Raw genomic sequence first — 25,412 nt, 5'->3', positions numbered from 1 at the left:
GGAAGCCATTGTATCTCCCAACACAGTGAAGTGTGAAGGCAGCAGGCAAAGGCAGAGTGGCACTGCTCCTGCCACCAGAGCTGTTGTGCACTCCTGAGACTGTTGGGTTTGACTGTCTCACCTCCTTTCAGCTGCTGAGGTTATTGAATGAGTCAATTTACTCTGGTCACCAGAACTCCCACACACGTCAGTGGTCTATTTTTTAAGCTTAATCTTGTGAAGTCAGGTGGGTCTTTATGGCTGGTTTCCACTCTGGGTGAGAAGCCTTTTGGTCTTCTCCCAAGGAAATGATTAGCAGAGTGATGGAAGATGCTGAGTTGCAGTATCAGGGTTGGGAATTGCATAGGTGGGGTGCCTGAGCCAAAATTCAGCCATTTTGTAGGCACAGTAGCTTTATTGTGCCCCAGAGCATGTTCCTGCTTGTTAGCATATGGATGCCAGTGGTGTCCTGCCCTCAGCCTGGATCCTCAGCCTGGATCATCCCCGTGTCACGTGCGAGCGCTGTGGAGGTGGAAGCGCAGCAGTGTTTGCGTCCCAGTTACCTAATAGTGTTTGCAAATAGAGCAGTTGGTGGAGAGAGGCCTCACTTCTGTCTGGCACTGCAGTGCCTCAGTCCTCTTCTCTCCCACATCCCACAGCCAGGATTTGGCAGCTGTAGGGTGCTTTTCAGAAGAAGCCCTTTCAAGCCATGTGATCTGGAGTTCAGAAAGCTGAGAGACTTCAACACCCTTGAGATGCAGGGTTGGGCTTGGTGGGCAGAGGGACTCTCACATTCCCACTTGTGCTGCTGAGGAGGACTGGGAGGGCACATCTGCAGCTGGATGTCTGTGAACGACTGCACTGTGAACATCAAACTCTTCTGCCACGGAGCTGATGCTGTTCAGCTTCCAGGACTTGCTACTATGTGAAATTTGCTCCCTGCTTTGGAAGGGAATGTTTTTGCCACTTGAAGTGGATCTCCTGCTAGCTTAGTGTGCTATGCCTGTGCCCTCCTGGCCTCCTACATGCTGCAGCCAGCCGTCCTCCTCTCCGTGGTGGAGGATCCCAGCCTTTTTAGTCTCACCTCTCGAGGAACTGCCTCTTGGTGGTTTAATTGCTTTTCTTTGAGCAGCTGTAACAGCCCTGTGCCCTTGTTGAATTCCAGAGACCAGAGCTGACTGCAGGGTGCAGTTGTGGATGTGCTGGTGTTCAGCAGAGCAGCAAGTGATGCTCTGTCTTGGTTTCACCACTCCTGATGACTTTTTTTCATCTGCTGCACCCTGACCTGATCATTTTGTACAACTGTCAGCAGTGTCTGAGATATCTTTATTGAGTTTATAAATGCCTCTTTGAATTAAATGCTGTGAAGTTTTCCATAAAGAGATGAGGGTGATGCTGCCACTGCAAGGAGGTGGTTTTTAATCCTTTAGAAATAAAAGGAGGGGAGATGGATCTTTAAATTAGAAAACTGCTGTTGCACTCTTTTGTAATTGGGTATTCCTGACTCCTTTGGGAAGACTTAGTCTGATTAGGGTGTTGTACTCTTTTATGCTCTGTATTGACATGGGAGGCAGCCATCTGTAGTACTGGAATTAGCTTTATTAGAGAGCGTGGTTTATGCAGCAGCATTCATGTGGTTGTGAACCCATGAAGGAAGTTGCTATATCAGAGTTATTTAGAAAAACCTGGAATGTCACTGCATCTCACTTAAGTGAGGATGGTGTATCTTCTGCTTGGAAAAGCATACTCTGAAATCAGCTCAGCTGAGGTGCAGTAATCCTGAAGTAGCACAAAAAGAAGCCGTTGTGCTTTCTCTCAAAGATCACATGGGTATTTGAGTGCCTTGTCATGGTTTTAATGCTCTGGATTCACCAACAGGAGGAAGCCCCCATACCTGTGCTCAGAATAATGCAGGTGGTTATGAGACTGTAAGATTTCTTCCGCTCATTTATGGAGACACTCTACTTAGTGGGAGACCTAAGTATGACCTCCCTAAATTCCTGGGAAAGTTTGCTGCACCTGCTCCTACCACCAAATCACTATTACTTTTCCCTGCCCCCGGAAGATGGAGCTGGATTTCTGCACAGTGCTGGCTTTGCCTTCCTTGACCTCACAAGCTGAGCTGCTGCTCAGTCTCTTCTTGTTCTATACAGTCAGGGAGGCAGGTTTGCAGCTGTGCAGGCTAAGGGCAAGGTTAAGTGGTCACTTAGCAAGTGGCCACTGCTCAGATGACACTCTGGTCCTGCAGGGATGCCTCTGCAAAAGTAGCCAGGAAGGTACAGGAATCACAGCAGGAGGAACTCACAATGATGTTGAGTTACATCACAGTCTGCTTTCTGAAAACTCCTTCTGTTCTTTGATATGACAGGTTTTCCAGAGGCACATTTTGTGCAGACTTTGCACTTTTGCCTTGTACGACCCCTCTCTCCCTCCACTCGCACACTGGGAGCTGCACAGTCTCCTCCTAGACAGCGTGAACGCTTGGAGCTGGAGGGTCTCTCTGCAGGCGTTTGGCTCTCGATTCTTGTCTCTTCGTTGTTAAATATTTACAGTGAGACGTACCAGATGCTTCCCAGGAAGGGTTTTGTCAGCTTCCAAGTCCCCAGATGCAGCTGCAGAAGAGGCTGACGGCCATTAAAGGGATCGTGTCAGCACGGGTTCGGCAGCGATGCAGGGACCTCCTCTCGCTCGAGCCGCGGGCACCGCTGGCCGCGCTGTCTCAGCCACAGAGGGATCCAGGCAGAGAGCACCCTTCTGCTGATGCCAAGAGATCAATGATGGCTGGTCCTCAGGCTCTTGTTTTAATTCTGCTTTGAAGCTCTTTCACTGCAGAAGGAGCAGGTGATGCTCTTGGATTTTGTTGTTGCACCTTTTTTCTAGGGCCATCTCTCTACAGTAGTGATGCTGCCTTGGCTCCTCCTCGGTTCTCAGTACACTGGTGTCTATCTTGGTAACCTAGCTGCCCTGAGGAGAGAGGGGTAGACTGATCCAGGGGGGCAAACTCCTGTCACCTGCTCTGGGCATCACCAGCCCATGGAGAAGCCAGCATCTGGAGCATTGCTGCCGAATGTGTCTCCGGTGCTCCTCACACTGGTCGGGTTCCCAGTGTGCTTCCTGCTTTCAAGATAAAGTCCAGGGCCTTGGGCTAGGTCCCTGTTCGTTGCTCTTGATGCTTATCAGCTTTTGCTGCTGACAAGGTGACCGTCTGCAAAGCATTGAGGATGGGCAGGGAGGGTTCCCCCAGTCTGGGCTGTATACTGGTCTGGCCCCTCCACCCAGGATTGCTCCTGTGCACACAGGGATTGCTCCTGTGCCAGCTGTCCCTGTTTTAAGTATTACAACTCCTGCTGGCTTGAGGGTCTTCCCGGGTGCCATGGAGGTAGGATCCTGGGAGGTGGCAGGTCGGCTCCTCTGAGGGGGGGCCAGGGAGGAGCAGGCTCGCTAGGTCATCGTTTTTCCAACTAAATATAGTTGCCCGTGCTTTTATAAGGTCGGGATTTTTGCATCACGTGACCGCCTTATCCCTCCCAGCCTGCAGTCAGAGTAGGGGATCGTGTGTCTGAATGGGTAATAATTAACTGTTAACTAGCTTTTCATTAGAGCCTGGCAGACGGGCAGAACGGTGCAGCAGAGGTACACAGGAGCAGAGGAAACTGCACCTGATCTCTCCTGGAGGGTGGACACCCCCCTTTAATTTGCAAATCACTTGTCCCCAAAGGTGAGTGGGTTGGGTTGGTTTTTTTAATTTTTTTATAAGGAGTTGTGAGTCTTGCCTGGTGTCTGCCTTTGCTGTCCTGTAGTTCCTCTTCATGTCAACCCTCCCTCTCCCCCGCCACTGGTTTTAGTTTTTATATCATGAACTATCAGTTGCTTTCTGAGCTGGCTTGGAGGAGGGCCTGACCCTCCATCTCTTCCACAGTTTGGCTCACTTGCTTACCCTGGGCCCCTGCAGCCTTGCCTCAGGTGCCCTCGTGTCCCAGCACTGGTGTCCTTGCTGTGCCTCGTGCCTGGAGCAGCAGCTGGATGGACTCGTGCCTTTTCCCAGGGGCCCAGGCTGACATGGTGTTTTCTCTGGAGTGTTCTCCCTGGAGCACCCCTGGCTTTTCCAGCCCCTCTCCCTGAACCATTTAACCTAACGAGTGTTCGCAGGTGTCCTTGAAGGTTTTTCTGCCTTCCATGCCGGCAGAGGAATTTCTAGTGACATGCTCTGCCAGCTGGAGGTGTGTCTGCACCAGACATACTGGGTCAGGCACTGGTGCTGGAGCAGCCTCTCCTGCAGAGGTGGTGGGTGCCTTTTCCCTGCTCTGAGAGAACGGGATGGCTCAGCAGCTGTGGGGGCCTGAGCCAGCCCAACTTCCTCATTTTGACAGTTTCTGAAGTCTGGTCAGCTGGGTGACCTTGGCTGTGTCCCCTGTGTGATGATTCTTGGTTTCTGGGAGCCATTGGCTTCCCCTGGAGAGAATCCTTCGCTTAGGAGTTTTGGTTTTCTTTTTGCAGAACACTGGGTGGGAGGTGATTCACGTGCCGTCTCGTTCTGTGTGTGCCTGGCATCTCAGGAATTGTGTGCATGGGTTGTGTGTCAGGAGTTTCCTAGAAATCCTCTTCCGGGAAGAGCTTTCCTTGAAAAGGCGGTGGAAAGATGTCACTCGCCCTTAAGAAGGAGTTCATTTGCTACCTTTAGTAGTAGCTGTCTGTGCCAGGAAGAATCCAGGGTACCCTCACTGACACTGTTAATGTTAGAAATGCCTGTCGGCGTTTCCTAACCCGCTCCTCCTGGAGTGTAGCCTGGGCACGAGTTGAAGTGTTTGTGTCTTGGACTGAGAGGCTGCAGTGAAGATGGTCATGCGTTTTTGGTAAGTCCAGACCCTTCCTGCCCCTCATTTGCTCTGGAAATAAATGTCAGATTCTGAAGATAATGCATGTGTGTAGAGCTTGTAGCAGCTTGGTGTATGTAAAGGAGCAGTGCTATTGCTCAGCTCCCTGAGGAGGGCTGTGGTCTGACTGAAGCCCCTGCTCGCTGTGAGGATCTGTGCTGTCAGCAGAGATGGGCTCTGCACGTCTTGAGCTGCTCCTCCTCTTCCGGGAATTTCAGGACTATCAGCTGAGGGATGTGAGGGCTTGGAGAGCTGGGATTATAACTGATGTGCACACTCAGCCTGTGACAGTGCTGTCCTGGCTTTACCTGCCTGTACCCCAGCCTCCTTACCTGCACTTTTCCAGGACAAACTCCTGAGCTCCTGGAGCTGCCTAGAACACTCAGGTGGGAGTGTTCTCATGCTCTCTGTGGAGCTGTCAGATGCCCTTTTTGAAGTTATTTTTAGCGAGTGATCTTTGCAGCAGTTACAGAGCTTACATTGCAGAGAGGTGTAGGCAGCTCCTTGCTTCCTTTGCTGTTACAGTAGGGCTTGTACGCTGGAGCTTCTGCCGAGGAGCTGTGAAAAATTGCTTGGAAGGCTTTGAGCCACAGTACCTGCAGCTTATCTCCTGCTCCAGCTGAGGAGGCTTCCCATGTGCTTTACAAACCTGAATCCTGCACAGCCATTCACCTTAAGGATCCAGTCTTCTGCTTGGTCCTGACCTTGGCCATTCTTCTGCAGTTTTTCTTGCATGTACAGGACATTGCTAAGGTGTTGCAGATATTCCTCTTACTTTTGTAAGCAAAGCCAAATGCTGCCTGCTGGGAGCTGTGAGACCACGTGCTGCAAGTGTTGGGGCCAGCTGTAGTTCTCTGCAGTCCCCAGGAGCAGCTGGGAGCCCCTGTTGTGGAGACACCAACCCATTTGTGCTGGAAGATGTCCTTGTGATAACATCTCATTTTAAAGCTGTCGCAGAACTCCATCCAGTGCTCCCTTGTTTCCTCTCTGGCTGCAACTGCGATTTGGTGGGAGGTAGAGCTGGTGGTAGGTAAAACATTGCAGACCTAGAGGAGGTGCAATCTGTAGGCTGAGCCTGTCCTGAACCTTTTTGGCTTTGTGTGCCTTGTTATGCCTTCAGCAAAATGTGAGCATGCCAAGCAGTCAGTGCAGTAAATCCCAGGCTTTTCCGCTCGTGTGTGGAGCTGCAGCGACAAGTGTTTCCCATCTCAGCTCTGGCACACAGCTGAGGCTGTGCTGGGAGCAGCTCCTTGGGAGGCAGGGCAGAGCTGGATCTGCTGATTGGTCTCTGGGGGTATCTGCATCTCTCTGCACACAGGGTGCTACCAGATGGCTCCCTGGGAAGGCTGAGGTCCCCTCCCATCTGCTGGTGCTTCCCAGCCCCTTGCAGCAAGGGTGTGTTGCCCACCACAGCCTCTTGCTGATGCAGAAATGGGTGTAGCACCCACAAAAGGGGCATAATGTGTTTGCCCATCCCCTAAGGCTTCTCTGCCTGTAACTTCAGGGAGTCATCTTGGGATGGACTCAAAGAGAAAAAAGCTGTGTCAAGGTGGCTGCTGGTGGGAGTAGGGACTGTTGTTGGCTTGCAGGTCACATCTGGCCTGCAGGACTGGTCCTGCAAATGTCTCTGTCTGCTGCTGGTGGATATGAAGCTCACCAGCTGTGTCCTCTGATGGCTTGGACAGGCTCAGACTCCACGTTCTGTGCTGAGTGCATGGACAGTAATGAGTGCCACAGGAGAATCTCTAAATCCGTGCCATGCCCTTGCTGCTGTGCAGATCAGGCCACCCTGGGAGAGAAATTGCTTGAGGCCTGGAGGGTTGATGCTCTGAATTTCCCATATTGGGAAGGTGGGGATGCACCTTTGGAGCTGTTCTCCATTGGCTCCCTACGTCTTCTTTTAGGCCAGGAAGGGGATTCTTGCAGCCACAGTGGGGTCCTGGCAGGCCTGGCTTTGGCTGGTTGCCTGCTGGGTCTGTTTTACGGGAATTTCTTTGTGGGTTGGTGCTGTTTCACCACATCTTTCCTGTGTATCAGTACCCCAGGAGGGACTCTTCTGCCCTCACAAAATGACTGTGAAGGACCTGTCTACCTCCTGGAAAAACATCTAATCCCACTAAGAAAAAATTTTAAACATTTTTTTCAGCTCACTCTTGTCCAGCATTCACTTGCTCTTTCTCACCTAAAAACCTTGATGGTGGAGTGGGTGTCCCGTTGTGTTGGTTATGGCTTACAGTCTTCACATGTGCCAGGAGTGTTGTGTGGAGTGTGGGAAGGAGGGAGGATTGTTTGGAGACAGAAGAGTGAAGTGGATCCTGGTGGACTGCTGGGCACGTGGCTGTCTGTCCCACACAGCACCCTCCAGCTCCTGCCAGGGCTCTGGGGATACTGGTTTGCCTCTTGCAGGAGGAGGAGCTGCATCACAGAGCATGTGTCCCTGCCTCAGCCCCTTCAGCACAAAGTCCAGGCTCTTGGCTTGGAACCACCTTTATCAGCAGTTTCTGGCAGGTGCCAGGCTGTGGAGCAGGGAGCAGGATGGCTCCTTTCTGTCGACCTGGCTGCTGTGTCAGGGACAGTGTGCCAGAGCTGAGGACTCTGCATTCCTGCTGGGAGCTTGGGCTGTCCTCTGAGGCTGTCCCAGCTGCTGCTGGGGTTCTCAAAGCCCTTGTCTGCCCTTGCACATGAGTGGTACACCTGGAGCAGGCATTACAGCATTCTTGCTGTAGGTACAGGTATTTTTCCAGTAATGCCAGGTCTGTGCCCAGCACTGCAGACTTATTCCCTCTCTTCTCTAAAATTCCATTGTAATTTCCATTGGATGCAAGGGAAGGCAGAAAACCAGTTGCTGGGTGTTTGGTTTCATTTTCCCTGATAAGGTAATAGATGTCTCTTTGACTTGAGTTCAGTGGTCTGTGTCCCTGTTGGGGTGGAGGGACATTTAGCTGTGGATCTGCTGCAACTCTGGGTGTCTGGTCCTTGTGCAAGGGTTCTTCTTCCCGATAAGAAGTGTTTGCTCACCTGGATGCCCCTGTGAGCCTCCCACCCCAGGGCTCTGTGCCCCAGCCAAATGTGGGCTGCAGGAAAGCACGAGGTGTCTGCACAGCCTTGCCCTTGGTGTTTGTCAGCTGCACTGGGGAGTGAGTGTCCAAATGAGTGAGTGCTCTGGCTGTGGCCTGGCCACGGGGAGGGTTTGGCTGTGATAGCAGCATTGGGGCTGCTGTAGGTGCTCCCACCTGTCCCCTCGTCCCCTTGCTTGCTAAGGAGTAATTTCCACGTGGCTGGGCAATCCCATGGTTGGGCAAATGATCAGGTTCTGGCTGCAGGCAGCAGATCAAAACTCGAGACCTGCTTTTCTGTTCTTGGCTGTGCCAGCATCTGCTCTGTGGCCGCAGGCAAAGCTGCTCCTTGCTTCCCTGCCCGCTGTCCCCGTGCCAGCCTCACACCACTAAAGCCCTGGCTCCTGCTGCAGCTGTTTTGTCTGTCCCCTCACACAGAGAGGCCCTGTTTTTCAGGAGGTGGTCAGGCATTGCTAGTGCAACTGAAATTACTTACTGCCACCAAACAGATGCAAAAGGACGGTTGATTGTGAGACGCCCAGAGGTCTGAGACATCTGTCAGCAGCTTTGAAAGGCTCGGCTGTGAACCAGGGCGGTATCCAGTGTCCCTCACTGCTTGTGCTGAGCTCCTGCGTGGAATGAGCAGCACGCACTTGCTCTCCACTTCCCAGGCTGATGCAGTCAGGTTTTCCTGCAGGGGGTCTTTTCAGCTGAGGACCACAATATGTGTTGCTGGTGCCCTTGGTTATGTTGCTGTGCCCTGGAGGGTGCCAGGCGTGCAGGGCCTCTGCTTGCCTTGGTCTTGGCTCAGCAGATGCTGTGTCTGGCCGTGTGCACCAGCACAGTCACACCCTTTCGGTCTCCTACTTTGGTCTCCACCATGAATTGCTGGATCTCGGCTCCATCCACGCTCCATATGCCCGAAGCCCCAGCCTGGAGCAGCCTCCCTGCTGGACTGCAGCCCTTGGCTTTGTGTTTTGTCTTCCGCAGTGCTCTGCAAATGCTAATTAGTCTTCTCAGCACCTCAGCGAGATAAGGGATCCCTGTTCATATCTTGCAGATAAGGAAAGCAGCAGAACTTGTTTCAAACAATCTCCTCCCTCCCCCGCAGAGATGATGGAGTCTGCGGCACCTGCCCCTGCAGCCTGTGCCCCTTTGTCCTCTTTCACTGCTGCTTGTGAGGCCCCTCTCTTTGAGTGATACCCAGAAAAAAGCACGAGGGCATCTATAGCTTGAGGGCTCCTGAGGTGAAGCAGCTGGAGGCAAGGGCCAGATGCCATTGCTGTGCTGTGGTGGGAGCAGGCGCCTGGATGGGATCCTTGCAGTAAAAGAGGGAGCCCTGCTGTCCCCTAGCCCCGGAGATCAGAGCCTGATCAGGCTGTACCAGCCCCGACAGTGCTGTAGGAACAGGCAGGGGTGCTCTGTATCTATGGAAAACCAGGCTGGCTGTGGGCTTGTGCTGTAGCTCCTGGTGCCTTTTGAAGCTATATTTAGTTGGTGACATCTGTGGGCGTTGAGTGGAGGATTTTGGGGGCTGTTTTGAAAGCGCTGGCTCTTCCTACACTAGCAGGGAAATTTAAAAGCCTTGTGGCAAGCTTTGTGCCGTGGAGCCAGGATTCTCAATGAAGTGCACATGGAATAAATGAGGGACACATGGGACTGCTGCTGCTCATGAGGGGAAGCACTGCAGGTGGGTTGGGGAAGTCCTGGGGTAAAAGGGGAGGATTTGGGACCCGGCTGAGAGTCTGGGCTCTTCGGGAGCTGAAATGCCCGTGCAGGAGCCATAGAGAAAGGAATTGGGGAAGGGGAGTGCACATGGCTCTGTCCTGCCATGTCTGACTCTGCCTTATTGACACTTCAAAGCCTCCAGCTCTGAGCAAGGCCAGGATGAATCACTGGTTTCGAGGCTCAGAAGGGGACCGGTTTTGATCATCCAGGCAAAGTTGTCCAGCCTTTAGAAGGAGATCAAAGGCATCTTTGAGCAGAGCTGAATAGACTACTCAGGGTGTTTCCCAGGGCATCCCCAGATAGCCTGTGCCGATCCTCCCACCCTCACCCCACCCCAGTCAGGGCTGCTTTTTTTCTAAACAGAGGCAGTGAGTCAGCAGAAATCCTCATGCATGGGCTGCCCTTCGGGACAGGACCCAGCAGGCTCTCCTCCCCCTGTGGAGCACCAGTGTCCTGGAGGAGACCCTCATCCCTGCTCCTTGGGGCTGGTTTGTGTTGGGCAGAGTTGTGCTGCTCTGTTGCTCGGGCTCTGCATGCCCTGTGTGAGCCTGATCAGAGACCTTGCAGCCAGACCTGGGGGACACAAAGCAAGTTGTATTCCTGTTTCTGCTTGCAGGAAGGTGGTATGTGAGCTGGAGCCAAGATGGGCCATGGTGAGGTTGAGATCTTGACTTGCTGTGAGGTCTGTGGTGGTGTGAACCCCAACAGTCTCACTCTGATGTGTTAAAACACCCCAGAGGTGCTTCAGTATCTAAATACTTTCAGCTGTAGCAGGAATTAGGCCCTTGATGGATTTGGCTCATTCTCTCTGTACATTTCCTCTCTTGAACTTGCTGTGCCTGCTGGGATGCCTGACTTCAAACCAGGATTCAGCAGCCGCTGACTTTTGTGTCCCTCTGTCAGAGCCCTGCTCTGCTCCCTGGGGAGTACCAGCCTCATGGTGCTGTGATGGGTCTTGGCTTTTCAAGGGCATGTTTGTTTTGCTGTTCTGTGGGTGCTTTGCAGCATGAGCTGAGCTCCTTGCCCCCTCCTCCCTGGCTGGCAAGGGCAGGAGGGGAGGGCAGAGCTAAGGCAGGGAGTGCCTTCCTGCAGCAGGGTTAAAAGTCCATCTCTGGGCCACCTGGATTGGTCAGGAGTTTTCTGATCTTAATGGGGCAGTTCTGATACTCAAGTCAGGAGCTGGCTGTGTTCTGTGTTTACCTTTTCCTTTTAGCCCCCCTTTGCTGAAGGGGGAGCTGCTTTGCTTCCTGCCCACTTCTCTCCAGAGCCAGCACTCCCACCCACAGCTCTCAGCTGTGTTTTAACACTTGTTGTCCTTCTCTTGCAGAACTTACAACTCCAGCAAAAGTGGTGAGAGCTGCCAACCCGAGACAGAGGAAAGGAAGCAAGGTAAGGCTGTGCCTGCTCTCCTCTCACTGGTCCCCAGTTTCTGGTGCAGTTGTCAATGCTGCATGAGCCTTTCGAGGGTTTGGAGAGCAGAGCTCTCCCTTCTCAAGCTTGGTTGTGGAGAAGCTGATGTACTGGCCTTGTTTTCTATCTCCAGCATTTTAGGGGTCTTGCATGCTGCTCTGTCTGGTTTTCTGCCCACTAGCTCATGAGAGACCTTCTCACCTCCCCTCTAACAGGGAGGCACTTGGATGAGTCCTGGATGTGGAAAACTTCTCACCCCACTGTGAGGACATCCCAAATTTCTTGTGGGCTCAGCCCATGCCCAGCTCTGCAGTGCAGGCAGGGTGGTGACAATGGTGTGCCTGCAGCTCTGTCCTTCCCTGTGCAGTCTGTTCCTCCCTGGCACAGAGAGAGCCAGGGGAATTGATGTCAGACAAAGCAACTCCTCTGGAGGAGCCAGGGCAGTTTGTTCCAGGGAATCAGTGGTGATGGAGGGACAGTTTCTTTAGGGCACAGCTGGGGGACAGGGGCTGTTGGTGTTGGTTCCACCAGTGGAGATATATCTGCAACTTGAAAAGACTTTCCTTCTCCCTTCCATTTTGGAGAGAGAAGGGCCTGGGGCTGGAAGGTGCTCCTCTCTGTGAAACAGGCATGGCACTGCAGTAGAATTGGTTTTCCCAGGAAACTTGCCTCCTGGGCAGAGGAGCATGGCACCTGCATGTAAAGATGTGATCCCCTGAGGGATAAAAAATTAATTTGACTCCAGATTAATTCAGAAATAACAATCTCAAAAGAGCAAGGAGGAGTTTCTGTGCCTGATAAACTCAGTGCCCAGCCATAATTCGTTTGGTCCCTGGGCAGCTGTTTGGCTTCTTTACTGTGTCCTGCAGGTCTTCTGACCCTTGAAAGAGATAGAAATGATGGTAGTGAGCAGGTCATTCATTCAGCAGAGAAGCAGTTAATGTTTCCCCATGGGGTGACTAATGAGGGAGTTCCCTTCACCTGCTTGAATTTTCTCACCCAGTCTGAGACCATCCCCTTGCTTTGTTGGCAGCACGTGGTGGTTGTAGTTGGGCACTTCACTGGGGCTGTGCCTGGCTGTGACTGCCACTGAGTGGAAGAGCTTCTTCAGTGGGATGTAGTTGCTTCAGGTGTATTTAGGATGCTGTAAGCTGAGTGCTTTACCTGTCCAAGAGATGGTGCCTGTGACTGAGTTAACCTAGGCTGCCAAATGCTGCTGATGGGGCAGAATATTTGGTGAGAGGCTGGGAGCTTGCAGGAGTGGTGGCAGCCTTGTTACAGCATCTGATGGACATAAACTTGTCTGCAGCTATTTGGAATTAGTTCAGGGTTCCTGCTTTGATGGGGAAGGGGCTGTGTATGTGCAGTGTGGCTGTGCCCCCTCCAGCCTCCTGGGGACAGCTGTTTGTGGGACAGTGATGGGTGGAAAGCATTCTTCCCTGATGCAGGGAGCACCTGCAGCTTTGTGCACTAATGGAACCTTTCTCTTTTTCTGCAAGGTTGGTGACTTTGGTGATGCCACAAACTGGCCAACACCTGGAGAAATAGCCCACAAGAGCGTCCAGGTAAGAACACAACCATCGTGATGGGCAGGATAAGGCCCTTGCAGAGCTCCCTATCCCTCTGGAAGCACTGGCTGAGCCAGGCCATTTGGGGTGCTGAGTGTCAGTGCAGAGCAGCCAGGAATAGTGTGCAGGGAATTTCCTTTTAGGGCTGCCCGTGTGGCAGACTCCCTCCCTCAGTGCTATTCTGGGAACCTGGAGCCGTGTCTAAACCCTGGGCTGGCTGGAGCAGGTAGGCCAGCTCCCAGACCTGCTCTCCTCAGGGCTGCTCTGTGCAGGAAGGGACTGGGCCAAAGTCAGGAGTTCCACAGGAGGAACTGAATGCAGGAGAAAGGTTTGGTGTGCTGAAGGGGCTCGGCCCTTCCTCCCTGCTGAGGACATGGCTGTCATTGAAACCTTTCTATTTTTGGGTGCTGCTCTGCTAGCTCCTGGCTGTCTGTCAGGGCAAGGTGGTCAGTCACCCTTTTGCCCCTGGGGCAGTCTGATCCCTTACAGGACAGCCCATCTTGGTGTCTCAAAGAGCCCTTGCCCTGCTCAGCCATGAGCCCTTCCCTAGGAGCAGGACAGCTCTGGGAGATACAGAGCAGGATTGCACCCAGCCTAGGGCAAAGTCTTCCTGCTCCCGCTGGGACAGCCCGGGTCTGCCTCCAGCTCCTCACTGCTCCCATCTCTCACATCTTTCCTGCACTGGTGTGTCCCCAGCAGCCACACAAAGCACCGTCCCTTCGGAAGCTGCCTATCAAGAAAGACATGAAAGAGCAGGAAAAGGGGGATGGGAGTGATGGCAAAGAGAGCCTGAAAACCAAATCAGATGAGTCTGGGGAGGAGAAGAATGGCGATGATGACAACCAGAAGTCAGCTCAGAAGAAGAAAGGTAAGGCAGGAGCTGGTGGGGACAGTCCTCCAGGCTCAGCTTGTCTCCCCCTTCCCAACCCACAGGCAGGTGGAAGCATCCTCTGCCTTCCCTGGAGATCTTGCTGCAGAACATGATCCCAGTGCAGGGACAGCTGTGGGAAAAGGTGTTTGCAGGCTTCAGGTGTTATTTTGGTGGGAGCAGGTGGAGCAGGGCCTAAACAGGGGCAGGGCAGGAGCCTGCCTTCCCATGTGCTCTATGGTGGCACAGGACATCCCTCACTGTGGGCTGTATCAGCTGTTGTTGACACGTGGGCTTTGTCTGGCCTGAGCCTGGGCAGGCAGAAAGGGGCAGAGGAAGGACAAGTGCTGTGACAAATGCCACAGGCAAGTTCTGACTCGTGTCCCTCCATGTTTCAGAGTCCTGGTCAGAGCATCCAGTGAGGTCTGGAGGGATGTCACAGGACAGGATCTGTCCAAAAGGCCCTGCTCCTTTCTCCCCTCCACGTGTGGGCGTTGCATAGCAAGAGGGGGCTGTGGGGGAGGAAGCAGACACACTCTGAACCTGTGTCACACCCAAACCCTGTCCTTTCGCAGGCAACAAACACAAGTGGGTCCCTCTGCAGATAGACATGAAGTCAGAGGTGCCTAGGGACAAAACAGCCTCTCGGAACAACCGGCAAAACGAGCAGCACAGGCACCCCTCCAACAACCGCAGCGAGCTCAAAGGTGGGGGCTTGGGCTGGGGACCTGCTCCTGGCCTGGCCACGGGGCAGAGCAAGCCCTGGTGCCTAGGGGGTGACTTTGCTGCATTCAGAGGGCTCCATGGAAGTGCTGTCATGTCCTAACAGCCCTCCTGCCTCTCCTTCCCCGTGTGCTGCAGGCTGGCACCCCGACAACAAGCACGAGCGCAGCTGGCAGGACCACGATGAGACCTCCAGCGTGAAGAGCGAGGGAGGGGCCGTGCGAGGAACCTTCCGGGGCCGGGGCCGCGGCCGGGGCAGGGGCCGGGGCCGTGGCAGAGGAGGTGATTGTTGTGTGTGTGTTCTTGTGACTGCAGGGAGAGTGACACAGCGTGCAGAGCTCTGTGTTTGTGTGCCTGAGAGACCTGGGGCTCTAAAGTGGATTGGGAAGGGCAGAGTGCTCCAGGGATACAGGGAAGTATTGTGGCAGGTCATTCCTGCCAGTAAGTTGAGCTGCTGTTAACAAAGCAAATAATTCTTAGTAGTATTTTATAAAAGAAGATGTCTTCCTGCTACTCAAGCCAAGGTCTTTTTCATATTTTCTACCCCTTGCAATACCTCTGTGAGCAGGAATTGAAGCATGCTGATAGTATGTGAAGGCTTTATGCCATTTGAGAGCCAAGCAGGAGTCATGGCTTGGGTGAGGAAGAGCATCTGGCCTGGCATTTGACTGGGCAGTGTCTGTGCTAACACTGATGCAGCTTCAGTGTAGAGCCTTCATGTGTCAGCTGGGCTGCCCAGTTGCCCTTGGATAAGAGGGTTCCTGGCCTCTTCTGTGGCGGAGGCAGAGAGTGGGAGGGTGAGGGATGTGGGTGCTCCACTGTGGATTTCCAAGGGGTCCTCAGGAAGAGGGAAGTATTTGTGCAGGAGTCCAGCCCCGTTTGGCAGATCGCAGGGGTTGTGTTCTGACCCTTCCTGGTGTCCCCCAGGGCACTTTGACTACCAGTACGGATACCGGAAATTCGAGGGCTCGGACGGCTCCCGCACCCAGAAGTACGCCAGCAACATCACCTACTACTTCGACAATATCAGCAGTGCTGAGCTCTACAGCGTGGACCAGGAACTGCTCAAGGACTACATCAAGAGGCAGATGTGAGCACCACCTCCTGTCCTTGTTGGGTGGTGGGGACTGTGCAGCCAATCCCATGGGAAGGGTTAGAGCAGAGGTGTTGACTGTGCTTTGCTTCCTGCACCAGCCATGTCTGGGCTCCCCAGGCTTGCTCCCCTCTGTGTGTGTGTGGGTTATTTTCCTTGGGGGTGCCCAGAGGATGGTGGTTTGGGGCTTCCTCTCACTGAGACGTTGTCCCTGCAGAGAATATTACTTCAGTGTGGACAACCTGGAGCGAGACTTCTTCCTGCGCCGCAAGATGGACTCTGACGGCTTCCTGCCCATCACACTGATCGCCAGCTTCCACCGGGTGCAGGCACTGACCACTGACATCAGCCTCATCATCAAGGTGAGGGCAAGGAAAGGTCACCTTTCCTCCTTGTTCTGCTTCTCACCACCTCTGTGTAATGCCTGTTCACTGTGGATGAGGTGCAAGTGAAGCCTTCCCTTGTCCTTGACTTGCTCCTGCCTCCTATTAGTCCTCCCAGGGAGGAATGGCTTGGGCTGACCCCCTCAATATGCCAAAGCAAGCCCCTAAGTTAACCAAGTGCTGCTTGGTTCCAGGCTCTGAAAGACAGCAAGGTGGTGGAAATTGTGGATGAGAAAATCAGGAGAAAAGAGCAGCCAGAAAAATGGGCTCTGCCTGGCCCTCCTATGGCAGACTACACACAGACAGACTTCTCACAGTTCATCAATTGCCCCGAGTTTGTGCCCCGGCAGAGCTTCCAGAAAGAGACTGGTGAGCACTGGGGGAATGTGGAGGGTGGTGTGGGATGCAGTGCTGGCACTACAGCACGACTGAGACCATGACAGTCAGGAGTGTTCCCAGGACATTGGCTTTCTCTTTGGTGGTGGGAGCTGGTGTGGGCTCTGTCTTTTCTTGGACCCCCAGAATGGTGCTGTCTCCAGACATGGGGTAATGTGATAGACTGAGTGTGGCTTGTCCTCTGCTAGGGCTGAAGGGATTCAGAGAAAGTCAGTCCTGCTGAAATTCTCTTGGCTTGTATGGAAATAGTGTACAGCTGCTGGGCAGAGCACAGGACACTTGTGAATCCAGCCTTCCTTTACTGGTTGAGGAGATATTGGGCACAAATTGGGCATCAGGTGTGGAACTGACAACCAAGTGCTGTAAAGGTCTTCTGTCCTTCATGGGCTTCTCATGCTCTTGTCACCCCATCCCACAGGGGCTGGCAGGAGCACAGAGCTGAGCCTGAGAGCCCATGTGAAGGATCTTGGAGCTGTCGTAAGAGTTTTGGCAGGAGAAGATCTGGCTCCAGACTCTCGGGAAGGTTTCCCAGAGAGCAGCAGAGCGCCTGCTTTAGGGCTTTGTGTGTCTGGGAAGCTGTTACCTACAAAGCTCTGTGGCCACCCCTTGGCATCATAGCCTTAACTGGAGATTCCCACTCTAGCACTTGTGGGCCCTGTGCTGGTAAACCTTGGCCACTGTATGCCAGTTGGTCCATGTCTGTGCCATGCTGCCAGAACGGTTGGGTAATTTATAACTACATCTCCTGGGTTCCCTCCATCTCTCTAAAGCATTTTGTGGCTCTTGTTGGCTCTAGAGTCCGCTCCAGGCTCCCCACGTGCTGCCAGCCCTGTCCCCACCAAAACAGAGGAGGTCAGTAACTTGAAGACAATGCCCAAGGGCCTGTCCACAAGTCTGCCAGACCTGGATTCAGAGACATGGATTGAAGTGAAGAAGAGACCCCGACCTTCCCCCGCCAGGCCCAAGGTAAGCGGTGTAGGAGCTGTTGCACTGGGAGTCTCCCAGTGATTGGGGTGACTTGGATCATATGTGGGCAGGCTTCAGTCAAGCAGGGTCTGTTGGGAGTCCCATTCTCTCCTCTTTACACCTGAGCCTCTTTGGAGCTGTTCCACAGTGGTGTAAATGAAGAGTTCTTCCCAGATGGGCTGGGGTAATGAAACAAGGGGCAAGAGCTGGGTCTTGTGTCACTGTGTGGTCTTTACCCTGTGCCACCCTTGCCCCCCTACCTGCAGAAACCAGAGGAGTCAAAGACACCGCAGCAGCAGAAGCAAAAGGACCAAGATGAACCTGAGGAGCTCGATTTCCTGTTTGATGAGGAGATGGAGCAGATGGATGGCCGCAAGAACACCTTCACTGACTGGTCAGACGAAGACTCTGACTACGAGATTGATGACCGCGACGTCAACAAGATCCTGATCGTGACTCAGACCCCCCCGTACCTGCGCCGCCATCCCGGCGGGGACCGGACTGGCAACCACACGTCCAGGGCTAAGATGAGCTCAGAGCTGGCCAAGGTGATCAATGATGGGCTGTACTACTATGAGCAGGACCTGTGGACAGAGCAGTTTGAGCCAGAGTATTCCCAGATCAAGGTGAGTGTGGCTGACCCGAGGATGGGGAGGGATCCGTGTGGGCTGTGGGGAGCCTTGTGTGCAGCAGTGGCTGCTGGGCTGGGGTGAAAAGGGCAATGCAGGGGGGTAGAGCTAAGCTGGGATTAGTCCTCTTGTAGTGTTTGGGATTCTTGGCTCCCAGCATCATGTTTGGCCATACCAGGGATAAACACCCTGTGTGCTGTAACTAGAGGTGAGGCTACAGCCAGGTAAACAAAGTGCCAGTTGTGAGGTGACCTGGAACGTGGGGCCCATTGTTCTGCTGTCTGCCAGGATCTCAGCTGGCAGTGCCAGATCTGTGAGGGGAACTGGGTGTTTCTGCACTGCCATTAGTGCCCTGTCCTTTGTGGCACAGTCTGTTGGAGACTACATGTGTTGGGAATGGGTTCATGGGTGGCTGGGCTGCACTTAGCCTGTGCTCTTCTCAGTTTTGGTGTCAGTTTGCATAGACATGGGCTTTTTATAGAAAGCCCATCTGCTGTTTTGAAATGTTTGGGTCCCAACTCGGTGACTCTCATTTCTGGGGACTTGCCTAGACTCATTCAGTGACAGAAATCATAGCTGTGAGGTGGCATGACTTATTGGAGCTCTCAGCTGGGCTCAGTTCTCCAAAGTTTGATACCTGGCCCCTTGCTGAAGTAGTGCTGCTCTCTGAAGTGACAGAAGCTGAGGGTGACAGGAGTAGTATGTGTTGGGGTGTGGTCCTTCAGATCCATGGGAGCATTGTGCCCTGCTGCCAGGTGGCTGTGAGGATGTGGGGAGGGGGGCTGTAGAGACATAAGATGGTGGAGGGGGTTCTGGCCAAGAATGGGTCACTGAGCTCATCTTGAGCTTTAGTGCACTGGCTCTGACCATGGTGAAAGCCTGAGAGAAGCAGGTGCTGGTTAGTGAAGCTGCCTTGTGGCATCCCTGAAAGCTTGGCAATGTCAGTGGCTCAGATGTGGCCTGTGCAGTGCCCAGTTTTCTGCCTGCTGCATCTCCCCTTCCTGCCCCTGTGCCCGCTGGGCACCCAGGCCCTGTGACTGCCCCCGGGGCCCAGTGCTGTGGCTGTTGCTCAAGCAGAGCCATGGTTGTGATGGGGTGAGTGGTTTCTTCACCATCTTCCTCCTCCAATGCAGCAAGAGGTGGAGAACTTCAAGAAGGTGAATATGATCAGCAGGGAGCAGTTTGACACCCTGACCCCAGAGCCCCCCGTGGATCCAAACCAGGAAGTCCCTCCTGGTCCCCCCAGGTTCCAGCAAGGTAAGAGATGGGGTATGAATGGATGGGACCAAATTTGTCCAGGCTTCTCATGCTGAGAGGTTCTTGGAGGCTGGGTAGCAGCTGGGGAGAACCAACTGGGGTCACAGGTGTAGTGGATTATCTAGTTCACAGAGTTCACAGGGATATTCTGAGTGGCGTCTTTCCCAGATTAGTGATGTTCTTCCAGCTGAAGGCTGTGGAGCTCTACAAGAGGAGCCCAAAAGCAGGGGTGTCCCAGTGGAGTGAGGGAACTGTGGCAGACTCAGATGTAGTTCCTGGGATTTGGCTTTCATCTTAGACCCTCTCTGAGTACTTGGAATGCAGCTGCCTGCTGGACCTTGTTTGCCTGTTTGACACCAGGGCTGTGTCCTTGGGGACAGGGATTTGTTGCTGTTGTTAACCATTAGGAAACAGATACCTTGTGGTAGGATTTGGCCTTTCTGGCCAAACTGGATTTCAGGCTGCTTGTGTGGGGGAGCTGGGATGTGTCCCTGCCCCATCTGATGAACGGTGGTGATGCTCAGTGCCCAGAGCCCAGGCTGACCCAGGGCGGGGTTTCTCCCTGCAGTACCTACAGACGCTTTGGCCAACAAGCTCTTCGGAGTCCCTGAGCCTTCCACCATCGCCCGCTCTTTGCCCACGACTGTCCCAGAATCGCCCAACTACCGCAACGCCAGGACCCCCCGCACCCCGCGCACGCCTCAGCTCAAGGACCCGACACAGACGCCCCGCTTCTACCCAGTGGTGAAGGAGGGCAGGACGATAGATGCCAAGGTGGGAGCAGGCTGGGCTGGGGCACAGGAGCTGGGGCTCCCAGCTGGGGCCTGAGGAGGAGGGAACACATCCGTGATGCACCGTGTCTTGCAGACTCCACGCAAGAGGAAGACGAGGCACAGTTCGAATCCTCCAATGGAGTGCCACGTGGGCTGGGTGATGGACTCCAGGGAGCACAGACCCCGGACTGCCTCCATCAGGTACCAGAGACAGGCCTGCAGGATCGTGGAGGAGGCAGAAATGGGAAAGGGAGGGAATGTGGAAGGAAGGGGAAAAGTAGTCTCTGGTCTTGCACGGGAGGTCTCCTGTTAGGTGACTGCAGAAAGGACAGGGATCAAAGCTGCTCTTCCTGGAAAGGCTTAGGGAAAATCTGTAGCCTTGGAGAGTAGCAAGATGAGACTTGATTAGAAACATATGTCCCCTTCCTAGTATGCTGTTCCATGGCTCATGTCCCAAACCCAGGATAGTGACACAGGGCATGGGTGGGACCAACAGACAAGTGGGGTGCAGGTGACCCCCTCTCCTGGGTGATGCCAAGGAAGGATGCTGACGGGAGTCTCTCACACTCAGCTCCAGCCCCTCGGAGGGGACCCCGGCTGTTGGGAGCTATGGCTGCACCCCGCAGTCCCTGCCCAAGTTCCAGCATCCCTCACACGAGCTGCTCAAGGAGAACGGCTTCACACAACACGTCTACCACAAGTACCGGCGGCGCTGCCTTAACGGTAGGGAGCCTGCACTGTGAGGGGTGGGACAGGGTGTCTGTGCTCTGCCGTGCTGGGGACAGGAACATGGCAGGGATGGACACAGGCAGGGTCCTACAGGACAGCCCTGCTGGCAGCTGCTGTGTCCCTATGGTTTGTGGGGAGCATGGGCTGTGCTCATGGTGTCCAGTGCTGGGGCTGGGCATCATCACAGGACCCTCCTGCACACGAGCCCCTGACTCCCTGGGAGAGGATTGGCTTTGTAATCATCCCCTCGTCCCCAAACAGAGCGAAAACGACTGGGCATTGGTCAGTCCCAGGAGATGAACACGCTTTTCCGGTTCTGGTCCTTCTTCCTCCGAGATCACTTCAACAAGAAAATGTATGAGGAATTCAAGCAACTGGCTGTGGAGGATGGGAAGGAGGGATACAGGTAAGAGAGAAGTGACAGAGTGGCCTTGTCTAAGGGTTTGGCCTTTCACAGAGCTCACAGTAAATTAAGGCAGTGCTTCTGCCTTGCTTGGAGGTGGGTCTGGGGTTGTTCTCAGTCTCCTGCTGCTGCTCTGTGTTGTGTGCACCAGTGTCTGAGCTGCACATGCTGCTCCCTTCCCAGGTACGGTCTGGAGTGCCTTTTCAGATACTACAGCTACGGGCTGGAGAAGAAATTCCGGCCAGACATATTTAAGGACTTCCAAGAAGAGACCATCAAGGATTATGAAGCTGGTAGGTGCCTCCTTTGGCTTCCCTGGGATTGGCAGTGACGTAGCTCAGCTGCATGGTGCTCCTGAGCCTCCTGTCACCATTTTGGGGAAGCCACGTAGTGCTGTACATTGAGGGCTGGGATGTCCCGTTGCTCATTTCACAGGAGAGGGTTGAGTGTCACCATCCCGAAGGTTGCTGGGGGTTGGAGGAGGGCAGTGGGAGGCTGCAGCTCTCCCAAAGCTTTCCTGTAGAGGCACCGTTTCCTGTGGGATTTCTCAAGGCCCTGCAGTGGCTGAACCTTGTCGCCACCAAGTCAGCTGAGCCTAGGGACATCCCAAATCAAAGGGGCTTCCCAGAACTGATGTAGGTTGCTTCTCTTCACATTTTCCATCTTGCCTGGGCTGTGCCCACCAGCAGGACAGTAGGGTTTGTGGGGAAGCCTGGAGGAAAAGTGTCTTGTTTGGTTTTTGTCCTGCTGACGTTTGGATTGGTTTTTTGGTTTTTTTTTCCCTTTCCAGGGCAGCTCTATGGGCTGGAAAAGTTCTGGGCCTTCTTAAAATATTCCAAAGCCAAAAATCTGGACATTAACAGCAGACTGCAAGAATACCTCAGCAAGTTCAAGCGCCTCGAGGACTTCCGAGTAGATGTGAGTAGATATAATTCCTGCACTACACTAATGGCCCCTGCAAACAGCCCTGTGAGCATGGAGGATTTTGGGGGTCCCTAGGTGGTGGCAGGAGGGGGGCAGTGACACCTACTGTCACTCCAAGTCATTGCAGCCAGGCCAGGAACAAAGTGTGGGATTGGAATATGGCAAACCTGCTCCGTGTGGGGTAAGGGAGCTGGGTGAGCCTGTCCTCCCTGATGAGGTGAGGAAGGAGGAGGAAAGGGTGCATTGATGGTTGGAGTAGAGCCAGCATTATGTGGAGCTTTGGCTCCCAAACTTCTTGGCTGTGCCTCTGTGTGGGAAGCAGGTGACTAAGAGCAAGTTGTCACCGTTGTGGTCAGTTTTTCTGTCAAATCTGGCAGCAGGAAATTTGGACAGGGAAGCTGAGTGCTTGGCGTGAATGTGCGTGTTCCTTGTGGGCCAGGGAGAGAAGTTGCAATTGGAGGCGTGCAGGAGGGCTGTTTCCTGATCCCAGGGGAGGGCACCTACATCTGGAGGAGGCTGTGCTGATACTGGGGTCCTTCTCTTGCAGCCACCCATGGGGGAGGAAGGTGGACACAAGAGATACCCTACGACGTCAGGGGGCGATGGCAGGAAGCGCTACCCATCCCAGTCTTCCAGCAAAACGGTCAGCCAGTGCCCATCCAGCCAAGCCCATGCCTCAGCCAGCCAGCCTGCACAAGAGGATGCCAAAAACCTGAGCCAGCAATCCCCTGCCCCATCAGCTGCAGAGTCGCAGACAGTGGGGAAGTAGAAAGGCTGCAGCGTCCGCTTCCTGCTGGGGGGTGGGGTGGGTTGGTGGGGAATGGCTCGGAGAAGGGCAGACATGAGGAGATGGGACAGGAAGGGAGCTGGAAGGTGGGTTCCCAGGAATAGGCTGCTTGGGAGAAACTTCAACGCACACGATTTTCTTCTCTTGTGGCTGGAAAGCAAAGACGATCTGCATCCAAAACACCATTTTGCTATTACTACCCTGACCAGAGCCAGACCCGCTCCCAGCAGACCTACCCTTTCCCTTCCCTCTCCTCCTGTGCACACACTCATGTCTTAGTGTCTCTTCAAAAAAAAAATGTGTTCTGGCTGGGTTGGAAAGGGGAGATTTTTTTATTATTATATATATATATCAAGTTTTAAATTATTGCTAGAAGTTCGTCTGGATTTACCAAAACAAGTCTGCTCTGTGTGGCCCCAACGAGTCCCCTGTGTGTCCCCCTCGGATGGCGGGGCAGCCGCTCAGGAAGCTCGGAGGAGCGAGGTTCCCCAGTGGGGGACCGAAGCCACAGCGTGTGCCGATGCTGCGGAGCCTCTGATCTCCATGACCCGGCTGGCGTCTCCCATTCCACGTCCGGCGCTGCCTCCCTCTCCAACGCCGACTCCGCGACAGGAGCATCGCCCTGCTCGTTCTCCCGCTCCCTTCTCCCCGACGTCTTCACCTTCCCGAGGGTCTGGCTCTCCCTCTGTCCACCACTCCCTTCCGTCACGGACAATTTGGAAGTCAACCAAAGGACCTTTGCCAAGGATAGGCTTGTTGTGACTCCTTCCTGTGAGGATGGCTGGTTGGGAGGCTGGCAAGCACCTGGACTCGAGCCTGCGTGGACGGTGCACCTGCTGCCCCAGGAACACCCATCACTTGCAAAGAAAGGACTTTGCTGAAGGAGCTTTTCTCTTCCTTTTCCCTTGAAAAAAATGACATAACAAAAAAAAAAAAAAAACAGCACCACAAACTCCTCTAAAACAACAACAGAAAAACTCTTTAAAAAGACACATCTCCCTTTGCTTTCTTCCTTGGAAATATTATTGAAGAAAAAGAAAAAAAAACAAAAAACCCCAAAAACACACAAAAAAAAGTTGCCTTATGGTGGAGCTGGAGCGAGGAGGCTTGTTGGCTTCCTGCACCCTGGGGTGCACTGGGCTCTTGGCTCCCCCCAGGCCCAGAGACTCCTCACGGCATTGCTGCCGAGCTGATCTTCCCTGCGGCCTTTCCTCTGACCCCACAGCTCGCTCGGATGCCCCCCTTGTCACGGAGCCTCCCTGCCAGGCCTGAGTCTCCTGGGGCAGGTGCTGAGGGCAGTCACATCCAAGACTCGTGCTCAGGCAGTAGTTGGTACCATGGCAGCCTTGTCCCCAGGACAGTGACTGTTCCTGTCATGGCCTTGCTCACACCCCCGGCCCTCTCTGGGCAGGAGCTGGCTCTGCTCCTGTCTGTGCTTCCAGCGTGGCTGGGGAGTGAGCAGGGAGATGGTCACAGCAGCTGGGGGCCTGGTCCTGGCTGTGACGGAGTGCTGCTTCTGCTGTAGCCTGACAGAGTGAGGCAAAGCTGGGAAAGCTGTCCCACAGCAGTCACTGGCTTGGGGCTGCTGCTGGGACTCGTACCTGCCTGGCACAGGAGCGTTCTCACCTGGGTTTCCCTGTGTGTTGTGTTGTGGCAGGTGGCTGCATGGAGTCTCCCACTCAGGGCATAGTCCCTGGGCATTTCCAAGGGCTGAGATGACACCATGTAGCTCCTTACTCGGCTGAGGCAGGGGCTGACTGCAGAGCTGCTGTGACATTTACTTGATTGATCCTTACACCCAGCACCAGGTGGACTTTGGCAGGCAAATCCTCCCCAGGCTGTGAGCTGGATGCTTTGCGAGGGGCATTTGTCAGGTGGGAGATCTGAGATGTCCAGTGCTACCTGTGGAGATGCTCCAGAGGTAGCACTGGAAAGTCGTGCTCCTTTCCAGCCAGATCTGCTTGCCTTGCTGCCACCATGCTCCTTCTGCTGGGTCCCTGGGGTACCAGGCTTGGCTGTGGCTCTGGGGCTCCTGTGTGCAGTGTGGAGTGGGCATGTGCTGCACCACTCCAAAGGTGCAGCTCCTCTTGCTCTCTCTGCAGAGGCACAAGTTGGTACTGAACAGTGTTTTCCTAAGGGATCCAGTTGATGCAGAGCTGTATCTCACAGCTGGAAGGAGTCATTATCTCTCCAGGGCTGTCCCTGTGTGGCTGCGGGGTGGGTGGGTGAGAGCAGCCAGGAACTGAGAGCAAGAGGGGAAGCACAGCCAAGCTGTCCATCAGCAAGTGGCCGTGGGTGCTTGTGGGGCCCTGGCTGGGGCCATCCCTTCCCAAGCTGACACTGCCTCCAGGATGCTGCCTTGGTGGGGCAGGTGGGCTGGTCTGAGTGGAGTGGCTTCACGAACTGCTGCTAGAATCGAAAGCACAGCTGGGTTTGAGAGGCTGGGGAGCTGCTGTTTGCTGGTGGTGTGACCCTGCCCTGGTCCCCCCTGCCATGTCACCCTGCAGCTGGTACCGCTCACACCTGATTGCAGCAGGCGAGCCCACCCAAGGCCATGGATCTCCGTTATGGCAGCAGTGCTCTGGGGTTATGGGGTGGGAACTGGGCAAGATGGGCAAAAGTAACACTTGTACAGTGCTGTGGCCGTGACTGTTATCTCTGGATTTCCCCTCTTGTGAGCTGGAGTCAGATCTCTGAGGTTACATATATAGGCAGGTTTGTCCCTGATGTGGGAAGGAGGAGGCTGGAGAGTCAATCGAGGACATTGTAGATGTATTGCTGGTTGTTTGCAAGTGGAGGCAGGTCTGGATGTGCCACAGGTGATCCTTGCTGCTGTGTCTGTGCTCCTTTCATTGGCGTGTTCTCT

At 54.1% G+C, this 25,412-nt stretch overlaps 1 protein-coding gene across 2 annotated transcripts in view; it reads left to right on the top strand.

Annotated features, from left to right (window-relative positions):
* LARP1 (La ribonucleoprotein 1, translational regulator) overlaps positions 1-23,534 on the top strand; it is a 41,318-nt gene extending 17,784 nt beyond the window's left edge. Inside the window, exons 3-20 of one of the 2 annotated variants that reach the window (XM_088173559.1) lie at positions 10,965-11,026; positions 12,547-12,612; positions 13,315-13,483; positions 14,059-14,190; positions 14,345-14,488; positions 15,134-15,296; positions 15,517-15,661; positions 15,877-16,051; positions 16,875-17,044; positions 17,311-17,670; positions 18,807-18,930; positions 19,499-19,704; positions 19,798-19,904; positions 20,275-20,426; positions 20,694-20,838; positions 21,019-21,128; positions 21,626-21,753; positions 22,307-23,534. In XM_088173559.1, the coding sequence (XP_088029685.1) occupies positions 10,965-11,026; positions 12,547-12,612; positions 13,315-13,483; positions 14,059-14,190; positions 14,345-14,488; positions 15,134-15,296; positions 15,517-15,661; positions 15,877-16,051; positions 16,875-17,044; positions 17,311-17,670; positions 18,807-18,930; positions 19,499-19,704; positions 19,798-19,904; positions 20,275-20,426; positions 20,694-20,838; positions 21,019-21,128; positions 21,626-21,753; positions 22,307-22,528 (2,780 nt within the window). In that variant the 3' untranslated portion in view covers positions 22,529-23,534. Of the gene's footprint in view, positions 1-10,964; positions 11,027-12,546; positions 12,613-13,311; positions 13,484-14,058; positions 14,191-14,344; positions 14,489-15,133; positions 15,297-15,516; positions 15,662-15,876; positions 16,052-16,874; positions 17,045-17,310; positions 17,671-18,806; positions 18,931-19,498; positions 19,705-19,797; positions 19,905-20,274; positions 20,427-20,693; positions 20,839-21,018; positions 21,129-21,625; positions 21,754-22,306 lie in introns of both variants that reach the window. The other variant, XM_014875946.2, reaches the window with a different exon arrangement.
* The last annotated feature ends 1,878 nt before the right edge of the window (positions 23,535-25,412 follow it).

This window comes from Sturnus vulgaris, chromosome 15, assembly GCF_052056855.1.
Source record: "Sturnus vulgaris isolate bStuVul1 chromosome 15, bStuVul1.hap1, whole genome shotgun sequence".
NCBI lineage: Eukaryota > Metazoa > Chordata > Aves > Passeriformes > Sturnidae > Sturnus > Sturnus vulgaris.
Note: the sequence above shows the minus strand (reverse complement) of the source record. Positions and strands in the feature narration are given on the sequence as shown.